The 13,226-nt window shown below is 36.2% G+C and overlaps 1 protein-coding gene across 2 annotated transcripts in view; it reads right to left on the reverse strand.

Moving 5' to 3' along the window:
* Positions 1-3,143: 3,143 nt before the first annotated feature.
* Positions 3,144-13,226, reverse strand: part of TMEM67 (transmembrane protein 67) — a 31,689-nt gene continuing 21,606 nt past the window's right edge. For both annotated transcript variants that reach the window (XM_062568358.1, XM_062568359.1), the window contains 8 exons: positions 12,969-13,109; positions 12,386-12,466; positions 11,071-11,187; positions 9,803-9,919; positions 9,617-9,721; positions 9,176-9,278; positions 6,720-6,862; positions 3,144-6,287 (listed from right to left, as the gene is read on the reverse strand). In XM_062568358.1, coding sequence (XP_062424342.1) covers positions 6,207-6,287; positions 6,720-6,862; positions 9,176-9,278; positions 9,617-9,721; positions 9,803-9,919; positions 11,071-11,187; positions 12,386-12,466; positions 12,969-13,109 — 888 coding nt within the window. In that variant the 3' untranslated portion in view covers positions 3,144-6,206. The remainder of the gene's footprint in view (positions 6,288-6,719; positions 6,863-9,175; positions 9,279-9,616; positions 9,722-9,802; positions 9,920-11,070; positions 11,188-12,385; positions 12,467-12,968; positions 13,110-13,226) is intronic.

Consider the following 13,226-nt stretch of genomic DNA (forward strand, 5'->3'; position numbering starts at 1 on the left):
TCATTTTTGTCCCACATTTTATTGGTGTATACTGCGTAAACTCTTGCGGAGTCCCTTTGCTGGCTGCTGCGGCGTTGCTGCAGGACAGAGCAACCGCGGGGCGGGTCGGGCTGGGCAGGCGCCAGGGCATCCCAGGTCTCCCCGGTGGTCCATGAGCCTGGCTTTCCAGCACGACATGGACAGGAAGAGTGATTAGGTCAGGCCCTGGGAGATACTGGGCTGCTTGCTATGGACAGGAACCAGCACAATTCTTCTGGCCTCAGGGGTCAGCCAAAGCCAAAAGCAAATATCTCAGTTAAGCATTTGCAGGAAGAACTGGAGACTTATTATTGAAATGACATGAAGGAGATTATCCCTCCTGCCCCGCTGCTATAAACCAAGACGAGAAGGTCACAGTGAACCTGCTATTACAGTGGGTTTTTTTTATTTTTTTTTCCACTTCATTTTTTCCCTTACTACACCAGCTGGCCAGTTTTTCCTTCATGATTTTCTTGATTAACCAGACAAATTCAGCTTCATTCTGTGGCGTTCTGCCAGCCTCATGCACAGAGCTGTAAAACTGAAATTCAGTAGCTGTTAAAATAGTAAGCACTTTTGCAAAAATAAATAGAAAAAGAAGAGAAAGTGTCTACATGTCTGTCTCCTAGTTGTTGCATGCTACATAGGCATAACTGCCTTAGAACTCTGCGACACCTCTCTTTGCATGGATACGTCCTCTGCTTTTGGTAGCGTAAACACAAGATTGTGACAAGATTGTCTAATAGGGTCTCAACTTCCATAGAAATAAAGTTTTCTTAACATTTAAAGGGAAATTCTAAATATGAACTAATGCAATGCTGTCTTTTGTCTGCAGAGCCGCCAGTGTCAGAGCTATTCTGCAGGTGCATACAGGTGAGCTTCAAACATCAGATATTGTCTAACTAACCCAAGTGCTCCCCTACCTATTCTTTGTGGTCAGGTTTATGATATTATTACTGAGAGGGGGGTTAGCAGAGAGAACTGAGGAGGACAACAGGTCTTGAACAGCACCAGTGTGCCGATAAAACTTAGTCCAGCTGGATCAGAGAGTAATACCTCAAGGCTTACTGAAACCCTATTCTCACTTATTCTTACTGATATCCCATCTGAGTACGAGATGGAAGTGGTGTTCTTATGGAGAGCCAAATGCATCTTCTGTGGTGATTTCCTGAGGAGCCTCACTTCAGTTCTGTGATCCACAGCCTGAGCCCTTAAACTGTTCCAGCACGCACCAGAGCGCAGAGCTGCCTGCGGGCTCTTGCCTGCAGACTGGTTGGCACACCAGTCTCCGGGATTATATCCACAGCCATGTCATTGCTATTAAAAGCCGTGACAACATCAACCTTGCCTGAGAGGGATTGTTTTCTGTATCGTTTCCTGAGGAAATGGGGCTTATCTGTCAATTCCCCAAACAAGTTTTTAACTTTGATATTTGATACGAGTGCAAAGGTCTCCAAGCTATGAAGGTCCTAAATAAATATCAGTGGCTGATACAGAAAGAGTCTAAATTATGAATGCCCTTGGTAAGAAAAAGGCAAGCACAGCTCTGTTGCCCTACGTTTCTTTGGCAGCTGGTTGCTGGCCAGCAAATATGTTGGTAGTTCAGGCCAGCCATAACATGTACCATTTTTGGTCTGCTATGGGTGGTGTAAGAGTTGCAAAAGGAAGCTGGGAGTGCTGGGGTGGAGATAATGTTTAGACAACTGAGGGCAAAGCTGGAGGAAGCCAAGCTGCTTAGTTCTAGTACTTGGAACAACAGCTTGTTTTGAGGTGTCTTGGTTTCATTCATTCTTCCATTTAGGCATGTACAGAAATCTAGATTTTATGCTTTTAAACTGATTTCTAATGTTGTATTTGGATTTTCATTATTCATTCCTTAGAACTTGCTGCCACCTTAAAACATAAGGTGCATAATCCATTGCTGCACATCCTGGTAAACTCCCCACACTGGCATTCTGCCCCCAGGCTTCTGGCCAGTCAGACCGCATCCTCCGTGAGCTGCCCCGGGGAAGAGAGACAGTGCGGACGGGCAGCAACTGCCCCGGGCGCAAAGCCGTGCTGCCCAGCTTTGCTTGTCAGGGTCAGGATCTGCATTTCAACTGTGGCTGGTGAGATGAAGTACAGGACTATGGCAAAGAGCAGGTGGAGGTATTGGCTTGAGGAATGACAGTAATAGAGAGGGCAAGAGGTTAGTGTTTTTAAAAGGTGAAGAGGTACAGTAGAAAAGGCCATGATAGCGTGGTCTTGCCGAGAGAAAAGAGATACAGTGGAAAGCATGTGTTGTTGAAGACCAGTTCTAAGTTCTGAGGACAGTTATCAGCACCCAGCTTGCTCATGATTTTCACAGGAGTATAGTGCAATGCTACCCCGTGTAAGTCACCTGTTTCTTACAAACTTTCTTTCAGATTGAAAACAAACAAAACCCTGTGAATTTGGCTGGCGTGGTCACTTTGTTCATGTAAGAGCGATCTGACGAACACCGGTGACTAACCTTGTGCCAGTTTCGCTTCTCACCTCTCACATGATTTACCTCAGAAAAGACAGGGCAGAAGACTGGCCCTCCTTGTTAAAGTGAACACTGTAGTCAAATACAAATTAAGTTCTCACTAGTAAATAAAATTTACGAATTTTATATATATTCTTGAAATTACAGTATTCGGTCATTATGACTTGTTTGCACATGAGTTGTAATTATTTATGGAATTGTCTATTTTGGCATCTAGCCAGTTATGTTCTTAGCAATAAGCTCATTCCAATAGTTGTGGTTATCCAAAATTATATCCCTCTGTCCTCATACAGACTGCAATATCCCTTTCTTAGCTTTTCCTGAAAGAGCTTCTATAGACTGCAGAATCATAGCATGGTAAGGTTGGAAGGGCCCTCTGGAGATCATCTAGTCCAGCCCTCAGCACAGCCCATACGGGGACTGAGCCCGCAACCTTAGCATTAGCAGCGCCACGCTCTAACCAGTTGAGCTAAACCTGCCCCAAACCAAGAGCCTCCTGCTGTACTCCTGAACGTCTCATGTTCACGGAAGGCAAGAAGTGGAAAAAAAACCTCCTTCTCCAATCCTTTAAAATTTCTTTATTGTTCAGAGACACAAATATTAGATATAAAATAGACTCTTCTGAGTTTGAAACGCCTTGTGTTTTATTAAATTTAGAAACCTGAAAACAGGCCACATGAATGACACACTGTAACTGCACATTAATTAGAAAAAGTAAAGCCATTTAGTTTGTATTACAATCACAAGAGCTACTTGTTGAACAAACTGATCAATATGAGAACAAAGTGTAGTCAACCGCTTTCAAGTGTTTGCTAGAAAGCAAGAATGAAGAAACATTTCTGTGGAGTTTCTGACTCCTGTAATTATTTCCTAAACCATGTAGTGTGAACATGTTAGCTACACTAACATTTTAGATAAATGATCTGGAAAAATAAAACATAACAGGAATGTGTGTGCAGTGTGGAGGAAGAGGGGGTCCAAGGAAATGGAACTGTTCTTAGATTAATTAATCTTTTGCCTGTAATAAAATTTGTCTGATGCAAAAGTTCTTTCAAACTGAAAGGCCATTAAAGCTTTCACATGCCCTTCTGGCAGCATATAATTAAAGGCATATCTAAAGCCAACTCAGAGCATGACTTTAACATGGAAAGGTGTATCTGGTTCACAAAAGCACTAGGAATAGCATACAGACTGAGGGCAGGCATGCTGTCGTGTCTCCAACGCTACTGTTAGCAGAAAGGCTAAATTAAAATTGCATCACTGTGTCTATACATTGTACAATTGTATCTTCATTTTGCCTGCAGACACTCCCTGTTTTACCTAGGTCTGACTACTACTGACTACTACTACTATTCTGACTTAAGTCATAAATCAGAACATTCTGGAAGAGGTATGTTGGAAGTGTGGGTCTATTCTCTGAAATAATTTATGACTAGGAAATCATGATAATCAACACAGAAAAAGCTTGTGCCTGTTACTGAGAATGATGGACAGTCATTATTGCCGGAGGGCAATAATATGGAAAGAACTGTACTAGGTTCATTTGTGGTCTACTTGCTCATTTATTACCACAGTAACTTTCTACACCTTTGTAGTCACATCAATCCTCTTGAATAAATATGGTGACATGAAATATTATATTTCCTCTTGTACACCAACACTTTAGAATGATTTGCAAGATCTGGAAAGTTTGCAAAGATATTGGCCAGATAAATATAAGGACATCACACAAGCATAACTTTGCCTTGCAGATGTCCTACTGCAGACACTCAGATGGCTCCTTAGCTTAGTTTAAAATTTGGCATTCAATACATCACTGACAGGCAATATGACAGAACACCTCAAGTAATGAAGTTATACAGTCACAGTACTGAACAGAAATTCAATCTATGGCTGTTTTAGCAGACCCAGAACTTACTGGACAACTTAAGAGTAGGAATACAATAACCTTTGTTATTATATAGTGGACATATTATATGTATAGTGGACGTATACATAGTGAACGTGTTGGAAGTTTTGTATTCACACCTATTTTGAGGAATATGTTGCACCAACAAACTAAGAATTGTGCACAAGAGACAAAAGTAAAGAAAGATATGCACAGACATGCCCATATTAAACTGTGTATTAATAAACGGACATCCTGCTGAAAATCAGCTCTTCAGTTATCTACCTTGTTGTAACCTAACTTGCTGACACAATGCTATTACTTTATAGTAACTATATTGGTCTGGCAAGTTGCATTGCTTTTGCATCTCCAAAAGCAAATATATTAGAGCTACAGCAACTCTGAATACTGACAGTTTAAAATCATGACATGGTATCAACATGGGAACCCCTTCCTCTTTATGAAGCCAAGAGACACCTGAAAAACAATGCCGCTCTAACTCAGATAAGCACATCTGCATTTAAAAGCAGCTAAGTCAAACTAATGGGGCTGAATCACTTCTTTAAGCTCCACTTTGAATAGGGATGCTAGCCTGGACTTAAATTTTTATGGTGTTTTTGCTGGTGAAAGTCCATTGCTGAATCATCCAAAGACAAGTAACAGTTGTAAAAACAGCAAACTGAAAAACACTTATTATTTAAAAAATATTAGTAAGAGGATTTTTCAGAGATACCAATGGGAGGTACACACCTTAATCTAAGATGTTTTGAAAGCCATTTATAATCTCTCTTAACACTTAATAAGTGGCACTTACTTTTATTAAATTGGTTAAATTCCAAACAGATAATGAAGATAAAATTATTATGTTCACTGTGTTAAATCTAAAGATAACAAAGCCAGAAAATTAGTGAGGAGGATATAGGCATAGAAGTATACAGGCACCTGTGAAAACACTCAAAAAAGATGAGAACCATTACTTCTATTTCGCTGTCTGAATCAGCACAGAGGAATTATTCTATTTTCCTAGGCATCTCACATTAGACTACAGAAGATCAGTAACAGACCAAAAATATCCACCATCTTCTCCTCTGCTCTACCAGTACGCTACTCTTCTGTACTACTGTAAAACAACCGTATCTCACACAATTTTTTTCACATACAGTCCACACCCAAGAAAAACAATGAGTTAACTAATGCAAAGGGAAGAGATAAAGGCCGATAATATTACGCTAATAAATAAAAATTTCAAGTTGAAGTTACTGTAAATAAGTGACCTTTAAATGGTCCTCTTGAAATACTTGCTAGTTTAATTCTTAACGAATCTTGTATGACATGAAACTTGAAATACATCTGCTAAACATTACACCTCAAAAAAAAAGGGGGGGGAAATCAGTTATTTTCAGAAATCTTAGGAGATAACAACCTCTCCTGACAACAAAAATATTTGAATTATCACCTCAAGATGAACAGTCCATATCTTAGCAAAAGCCGTTAAATCAATTTTGTTTTATTCTAATTATAACATTAGCTTTACTTCTGACTGCTTACTTTCATGTACTTTTCCTTTCAAAGGCCTACAGCTCAGTGTCCACAAATTTTAAAATGTTTCAAGTTATACAAAAATAAAACTTAGTAATACAAAATATAAAAAGATGACAAATGTCAAAATCATTATGCTATTATTGAACAGTGTACTACAATTAACTTGTAGTTCAGAGATGCTTTGCTCTTGGATACAATTTTCATGATTAACTCCTCAACAAAGTACTTCATGTACTTCATCTTCTTAATCAATTAAATGAGAAATCTTTCATCCACCAAGGTTTTGGATGCCAAATTCTTCTGTCCAACTGTATTACGAATAAACCTAAATATCTAAGAATAGTTCAGAAAAAAGTGTATTAAAGACAGAATGTTTAAAACACCATGTTTCAATATGTAACATAAAAATAATAACTTCACATTATTTCATCGACAAGTTATTTATGATTTAAGTGCTTAACTCTCTTTGATGATTTTAAAATATTTTCTACCATAACTCATGATTAATTTTAACTGATATTTTTGTTTTCTGCTGAAAACTGTTTATACTCGTTATTCATGATACATATGAGAATAAAACTAATCTGTCATAAAGTCTATTTTATATATATACACACACACATAAAAAATTGCTTTATAAGCTCTCAGTACAATCTTCTGTCACAACATACTGCTTATAGAGTTTAAGTATCTAACTAATTATATAAATTTCCATACTAACTCATATTTTAAAAATACAATTTTGTTTTTAAATGGCATATTTACCTCCTGTTGTAAGTATGTGAGAATAGCTGCTAAAACAAAACTTTGGGAAGCCAGATCCACAACAGAGAAAAACAGGATATCAAAAATAAGCAGTGTTGTCTCGTTGCCATAATAGAGGACATCACTGAAAGAGTGTCTCTCGTCTAGAGAAATAATTTTTTGGAAAAGGATTATTTCTGTGAAGTTTGTCAATACATGCTGAGAAAGTTGACAAAGAAAGAAAAGTCTAAACAAGAAAATACCATAAGTCAGTTATGGCATTCTATTTAAGCAAAACCAACACTTTTTCACTCACAAAATGGCTTAATACTGAGAGAATGCACACACAAAAGAAGGCCACACATGCCATACATTTTTAGTCACTTCAGAAATCTGAACCAGTTTGTTTAAAAAAAGGCAGAGACAGGATCAAAGTTCCTTGTTGAATTTCTTAGCAAGTGCTGGCCCCAATTCAACAAACTAATAAAACACATGCTTAAAGTCTTACTTAAGAGGAGTTTCAGCATTTAACATTATCTTTGCTCATTTGGTTAATAATTTCCCCAGAAACAGATCTTTTAAGCTTAAAATACATTTTTTGTAGCCAAACTAGTTTAGACCACTTGTTCCTTTCTTTATCAACAAGCACTGCTCTCAAAAGAGAAAACACTTAAAGTAAGCAACTACAGAAAATACAGATTCTTTTCCTTCTTTCTGCTCTTTCAGAAAAACGTGTCTAATGCAAGTTCTAGTGTCAACAGCGTCTCTTCATTGCAGATTTTATAGGTGTGTTATTAAATCTTGATCCACAGCTAAATTTCCAAGAGGAGTTCAATCTAACTCACAGTCTAAGCCATCAAGGAATATATTTATATTAATGCTGAAGGTTAAGATTTTTGAAGTAATGGCACTCAAAAGAGCAGATCTTTGCTGAACATTGCATAGTTTGGAGATATCACATCACTGTTTCTTATCAGTACTACTCAATATTTAATTTTACCCCAGGTATTGCATACCTGATAACATTTATGGCTGAGTACAACCGATGTTTGGAATAAGGTTTTTGAATGACTGGTACTGCAAGGTGCAGAGTTGCAGACCGAGGTCTCTGAAAGTCCTAGCTATAGTTTTAGTGTAGAAACTGGTTACCTGTCAATATTAATTACTAGAGTTAATGTTTCATAAAGATATAGGTGAAAAGCCCAAGCCTTTGATGAATTATGTGTAGTTCAGACATCTAGACTGATGCTAGTAACAGGCTATGGCCACAGCTTCTATTCAGTTGCAGTACATGTGCTGCATTCCTAACTATATTTATAGCCAGGCATGTGGTTCAAGTTAGGGTTCAGCTTTTGCAGCCTTGGTGTCAGAGAGGTCAAAGGAAGTTCTACACAGCTCAGTGGCCTAAAGTAAGGACTGCTATTATATAAGAACAAAGACATATTTTTAAGAAGTGTACTGGTCACCTGGTAATATCTATGGTTTGAATTATGGCTCTGATATAATTTAGAGTTTCTGAACAGTGAGACTTCAAGAAGTAGAGGGCCTAACCCTGGATGAGGATTGCTGTCATGCAAGTATCAGTCCACCTGTCAGTAATTATGAGTAGATTAAGGTTTTTGAAACCTTGATGTTTCACAGCATCAATTTTCCAGGGATTCAGATTTAGGAACCCAGGTTTAAGATTGATAGATGATGAACAACTGTTATTCTTTTTAAATAAACTATTTTTAACATAGGTAATGGTCACTTGGAAACTTTTATGGCTAGGCTTAGGGTGGCCTTGTGATTCAGGATGATACACTGGAGAAACCAAGTGTTCAATTGCTTCTGCATAGCTCAAGAACCACAATCAGAGCTGGTGTCATCCCTGCTCCTACCCAAATACTCATTTTTGCTGCAGGTATTAGCAATGTTTAAAATGTTTCAAAATGAAATACTCAAGAACTCCAAGTACTTGGACTTTTCCTAATTTGGTGGTCAAGGATGAGTAGCGTATTAACATCAATTATTCCATGAGAACTTCCTCACTGTGATCAGTATCTTCTTCAGAAAAAATCTTTCGTATTTGTACTTTTAGTTCTTTCATAAGAAATTCAGTTCTACGAAAAAACATACTGCTGGATCTTTCAATAGCATTGTGGTCTTTGCATTTACAAAGTGGATAATGGATCTAGACAGCTGGTCAAGAGAGTGCCACATAAACGTGCCCATCTCTAAACAGTATCCTTTCAGTTGCCTGAAGGAAAAAACACTGCAGTAAAGCAAAAGAAATTATAAACAGGATTTCTGTAACCTAGAGATAGTATCAACCTGGAGAACATATATCGAATCTCTTAAATCTCTCTCTGTCAAGCTGCTGTTTAATTACCTCTCATGCTGTAATTCTAGTTTAGATTGTAAATCCTGGGACAGAAATCTATACAGAAACCTACACACTTATAATAGCACAGACACCAAGTCACAGATCCTTTTACCGTTGTAGAAAATACTCTTCTCTATTGGTTCCATGAACTCCATGCCAAGAATTCGTTCAAGCAGCAACTTATCTTTTACAATATAATCCATTTCTTTATGAACCTATATGAAAAGAAAAGACAATACTTCTAATTTTAAGATTTCAAAGGAACCATACTTGTTACAAAAATGGAGTACAGCTCCATCATTTAGACTTGAATGAAAAAAAAAAAAAAAAACACTGCTCTATTCTAAGTGAATAACAAAAAAGGATTTGTTATTACAAGAGCAGGCTGCACTGCTGGACAGTTGTCTTTTTTCTTCCTTGAACAAAACAGTGTTGTAGTTGCATAAAGTCTTTAATAACCTATGCTTAAAGAGAAATTATAGTCTTTCAGAATTACAATTTTTTATCTCTACTTATTGTATTTTCCTTAATATATAAATGTCAATATACATACGTGATCAATAAATGAACCAAGAAATTTGTTCATGGTGTTGTATGCCTTCGTGTTTTGTTCAAAAGTATTTGCAGATGAGTCCAAAAGCCTAGCAGGACCACGTTTCTGAAATGTAATATGACCAGGACTTCAGTGGAAAAATACATACTTTAAATAACATTTACAGAATACAAGTATCTCTCTTACCCTTGTTAGAGTTTCATGAATCCTGTCATACTGCAGTCTCATTTTTCTTGAAATGGAAATCTGAAATGTCTGGACATCTGTGTTTGGTAACAAACCTCTCCGACTACACAGATTCTCCTAGAATTGTAAATTAACATTATTAATATCATTCATATAGAGATTAGAAAAGTCAAAAAATTTTCACCTCTATTTCATGTACATATACTGCTTTGTATCTTTAAATATTTGAATCCACTGCACTCTTATAGCAAAATTTACTTAGGAATGAAACCCTGACCCCTGCTGTCACAAAGTCATAATCCCCTTTTCACTTACGTTTAGGTCATCACATTCTAAAACATCTTTTAACATTCATTCTCAGGCCATCTGTTTTGTATTTATAATTTATTCTGTATTTTTCCTGATTTGTCTTATGCTTTGGATTTCTGACTTTTTCCATGACTTTCTCAAAACTTACTTAATAAATCTCAAAAACTCAATAAAATACAAAACTCAGTATTTCCATAGGAAAAGTATGTTTTTTCCTAAATTAGTTTATAATAAAAAGTTAGGAAAAAATTGTAGGAACATGCAATCAATCCAAACGTATTATTTAAAATATTCCTTTGCAATTCAATGTTTGAGATTCAGTTTTCACATGCTTGTGTTTTTTATGGTCAGATACATTAAATTATTGATATCCTTTATCTAGGATAATTTCGTTTTCACTTGTCCCTAAAAGGATGTAAGCTATCATGACATTTAGTGCAGGCTGCTGCAGTATTACATTAAATGTTATATGTTTACCTAATTTTGCAGTAAATATATAAGGTACAACAAACTAGAAAAATCATTATTCAAATGGCTGTCTTTAAAGCATAGTTATGTCACCAGAAGGGTACATATGGAATAAAAGAAATTATTGGAAAAGTAGATGTTTAGTAAAGATTTTTCTCTTTATGAAAGCCTCCTCATATGTATCTCTTTGAATGTGGCCATGAGCTGAAGAAAGGCTTCAGTATCCAAAAGATCATATATATACAAGAGAAAAAACATATTAGAAAAACAGGAATTTTACACTATGAGATCAGAAGAAGAGATAATGAAGAAGAAGAGAGAAGGAGAACTGATTACAAGAAGAGTTAATAAGTCACTTATTTACAGAGTAATGGCTGGTATTTTTTTAAAAAATGGTAACTCAGGATGCAACACCATGCATAAGCACCGACACATAATGCAAAGTTTTTAATGAATAATTAGAACAGGTGTAGATTTTATTATTTACTTACTGCTTCTCTCTTTAGGTTCATACTCATTTCTTCCATATTGGTATCTGCATGTCCATGCACAGAGCGACCATGGATATAATAACCAAAGCAACTGTGTGACAAGAGAAACACTGAAATCTAAAAGAGGTGGGGAAAGAGAAGAATACTTTACTGAAAGCAGTATCTTTTTATTTTTGAACTTTTGAATCTACAGTGGAGATTACCAAGACCAACTGTACAACATATAGAAAGTAGGCAGGTATCAAAATACATACGACAGAAAAATATTTACCAACTCTTTCATGTATTAGTTAAATCTATGCTTAACTAGAGACACTTGCAAGCTTCAGGGTTTAGTTCATCAACTGCAAGGATCCCTATCACTATTAATTCTGCAGTGTTAGAAAATTAAAACACATTTTAAGCAAAGATACTAGCTTTTATTTGGATTTAAAAGTTACTTCTGTGATACATAATACAAATGCTTGATTTTAGCTGAGCTCTTAGTATATTGTACGTAACAGAATTTCACTCAGTGTGATACAATGCTTCTCTACCATACAATACACAAAATCAACTCTATTACAACCCGTGCACTACGCTGGTTTCAGTCAACAAAACCTAGAAGCTTTATGGAGAAGGAAGAACTAAGGCTGAAAAGACTGAAAAAAAGTAGTTAATACTTATAGTTCTAAAAGTTTGGGCCAAATGAGCTCATTCAATCTGCTCTGACTGCATTCTTTTGTTAACCCAGAACTCCTGTAGCACGAAGCTTCGAGACCCATGTTTAAACTAGAAAAAAGGGAGTAGTTCAGATGTAAGTAAAGGTGCAGGAGAACAGTGTTAACTATCCAGGACGGACAACCACGAAGTTGAGGGATTGAGGGATAACCAGAAATTAGCAGCAGAAACTGAATGTAAATATATTAATTAAAACCGAAACAGTTGTCTCTAGAAAACAAAAGCACTAAAATGTAAATCAGTAGAAAGAACAGCAGCAAATAATTCCATGGCTCATTTCTGTCATAATCTGGTACTTTTTAGTTCTGTATGAGCATATGTAACTAATATGACTTCAAATAACAACCGAAAATCACATGTCTTAAAGGACATACTGATTATCTATGACTCTAGAATCTTTTTCCAATTAAAGTCAAACTGAAATTTTCTGGTATATTGCACCAATAAAATAAGCCAAAAAAATACTGACTTTGGGTATTAGCTAGCAATCGCTGATTAAATTAAACAAATAAATATTATTTTATATTCTTAAAACTATCTTATATATTATCTTATTCAAAATGCCATCACAGAAGTTAGACCAAGAAATACTTACATTGCTCATGCAACACAAATCAATAAATTGTGTTATCTTATCTTCAACAAATCTTTCATAAAACACAGCAAAAAATATAATCTGAAATAAATCAATCACATTTTACTTTATTAGTTCACCAGACTTGACTTTATTTTCTGAATTATAAAGCAGTTAATTTCAAAGTTTAACAGTGACAAATTACAGACTTCAGTAGTGGTCATCTTCACACTGACCCTCAGAAATGGGATTAATATCCTTCTTCAATGAAGTAAAACTCTAGCAATAACCTGTTTTTCATTTTGAACTTGGAGTTGATTCAAAGGTGTTTAAAGGAAAAGAAAGTAGTTGCATAAATTCTTCTTGAGGAGATTTAAGATAGTGACTACAAAGTAAGATCTTTCATAGCTTAGAAGATTCATTTTGAGTTGTAATGTGTCACCACACTAGCTAGAAGTTAGAAACTAGAGGTCTAGAACCAGTAAAGCAGTTAAAAAAACACTTAATGCTATGTTGAGGAGTATGGGTGGCCTAATGATATATTCTGGCTTCAGAGCACCAGCCATACAATGATAATTCAGCATATCATGTGTCAATAACATACCTGTAAAAATGCAATGGCTAGCCAGAGTGCAGCAGACACACCAAATCTCAAAATACGGCTCCAAGGAGCTACGTAACTCTCACTGCTTCTTGTAAGACTCGAAGAAGAATCCATTAAAGCCAGGTTTGAAAATCCCACCACCTGAAGAGATATGAAGTTCAATTTAAAAACATGAGGGCAATGAATAGAATTACTTATGACTCTGTCGTTTCCACTGTAGCAGAAGGTAAAAAAGAAAAATTCAGGAAATATACAGCT

Source organism: Rhea pennata, chromosome 2 (genome assembly GCF_028389875.1).
Source record: "Rhea pennata isolate bPtePen1 chromosome 2, bPtePen1.pri, whole genome shotgun sequence".
Lineage (NCBI taxonomy): Eukaryota > Metazoa > Chordata > Aves > Rheiformes > Rheidae > Rhea > Rhea pennata.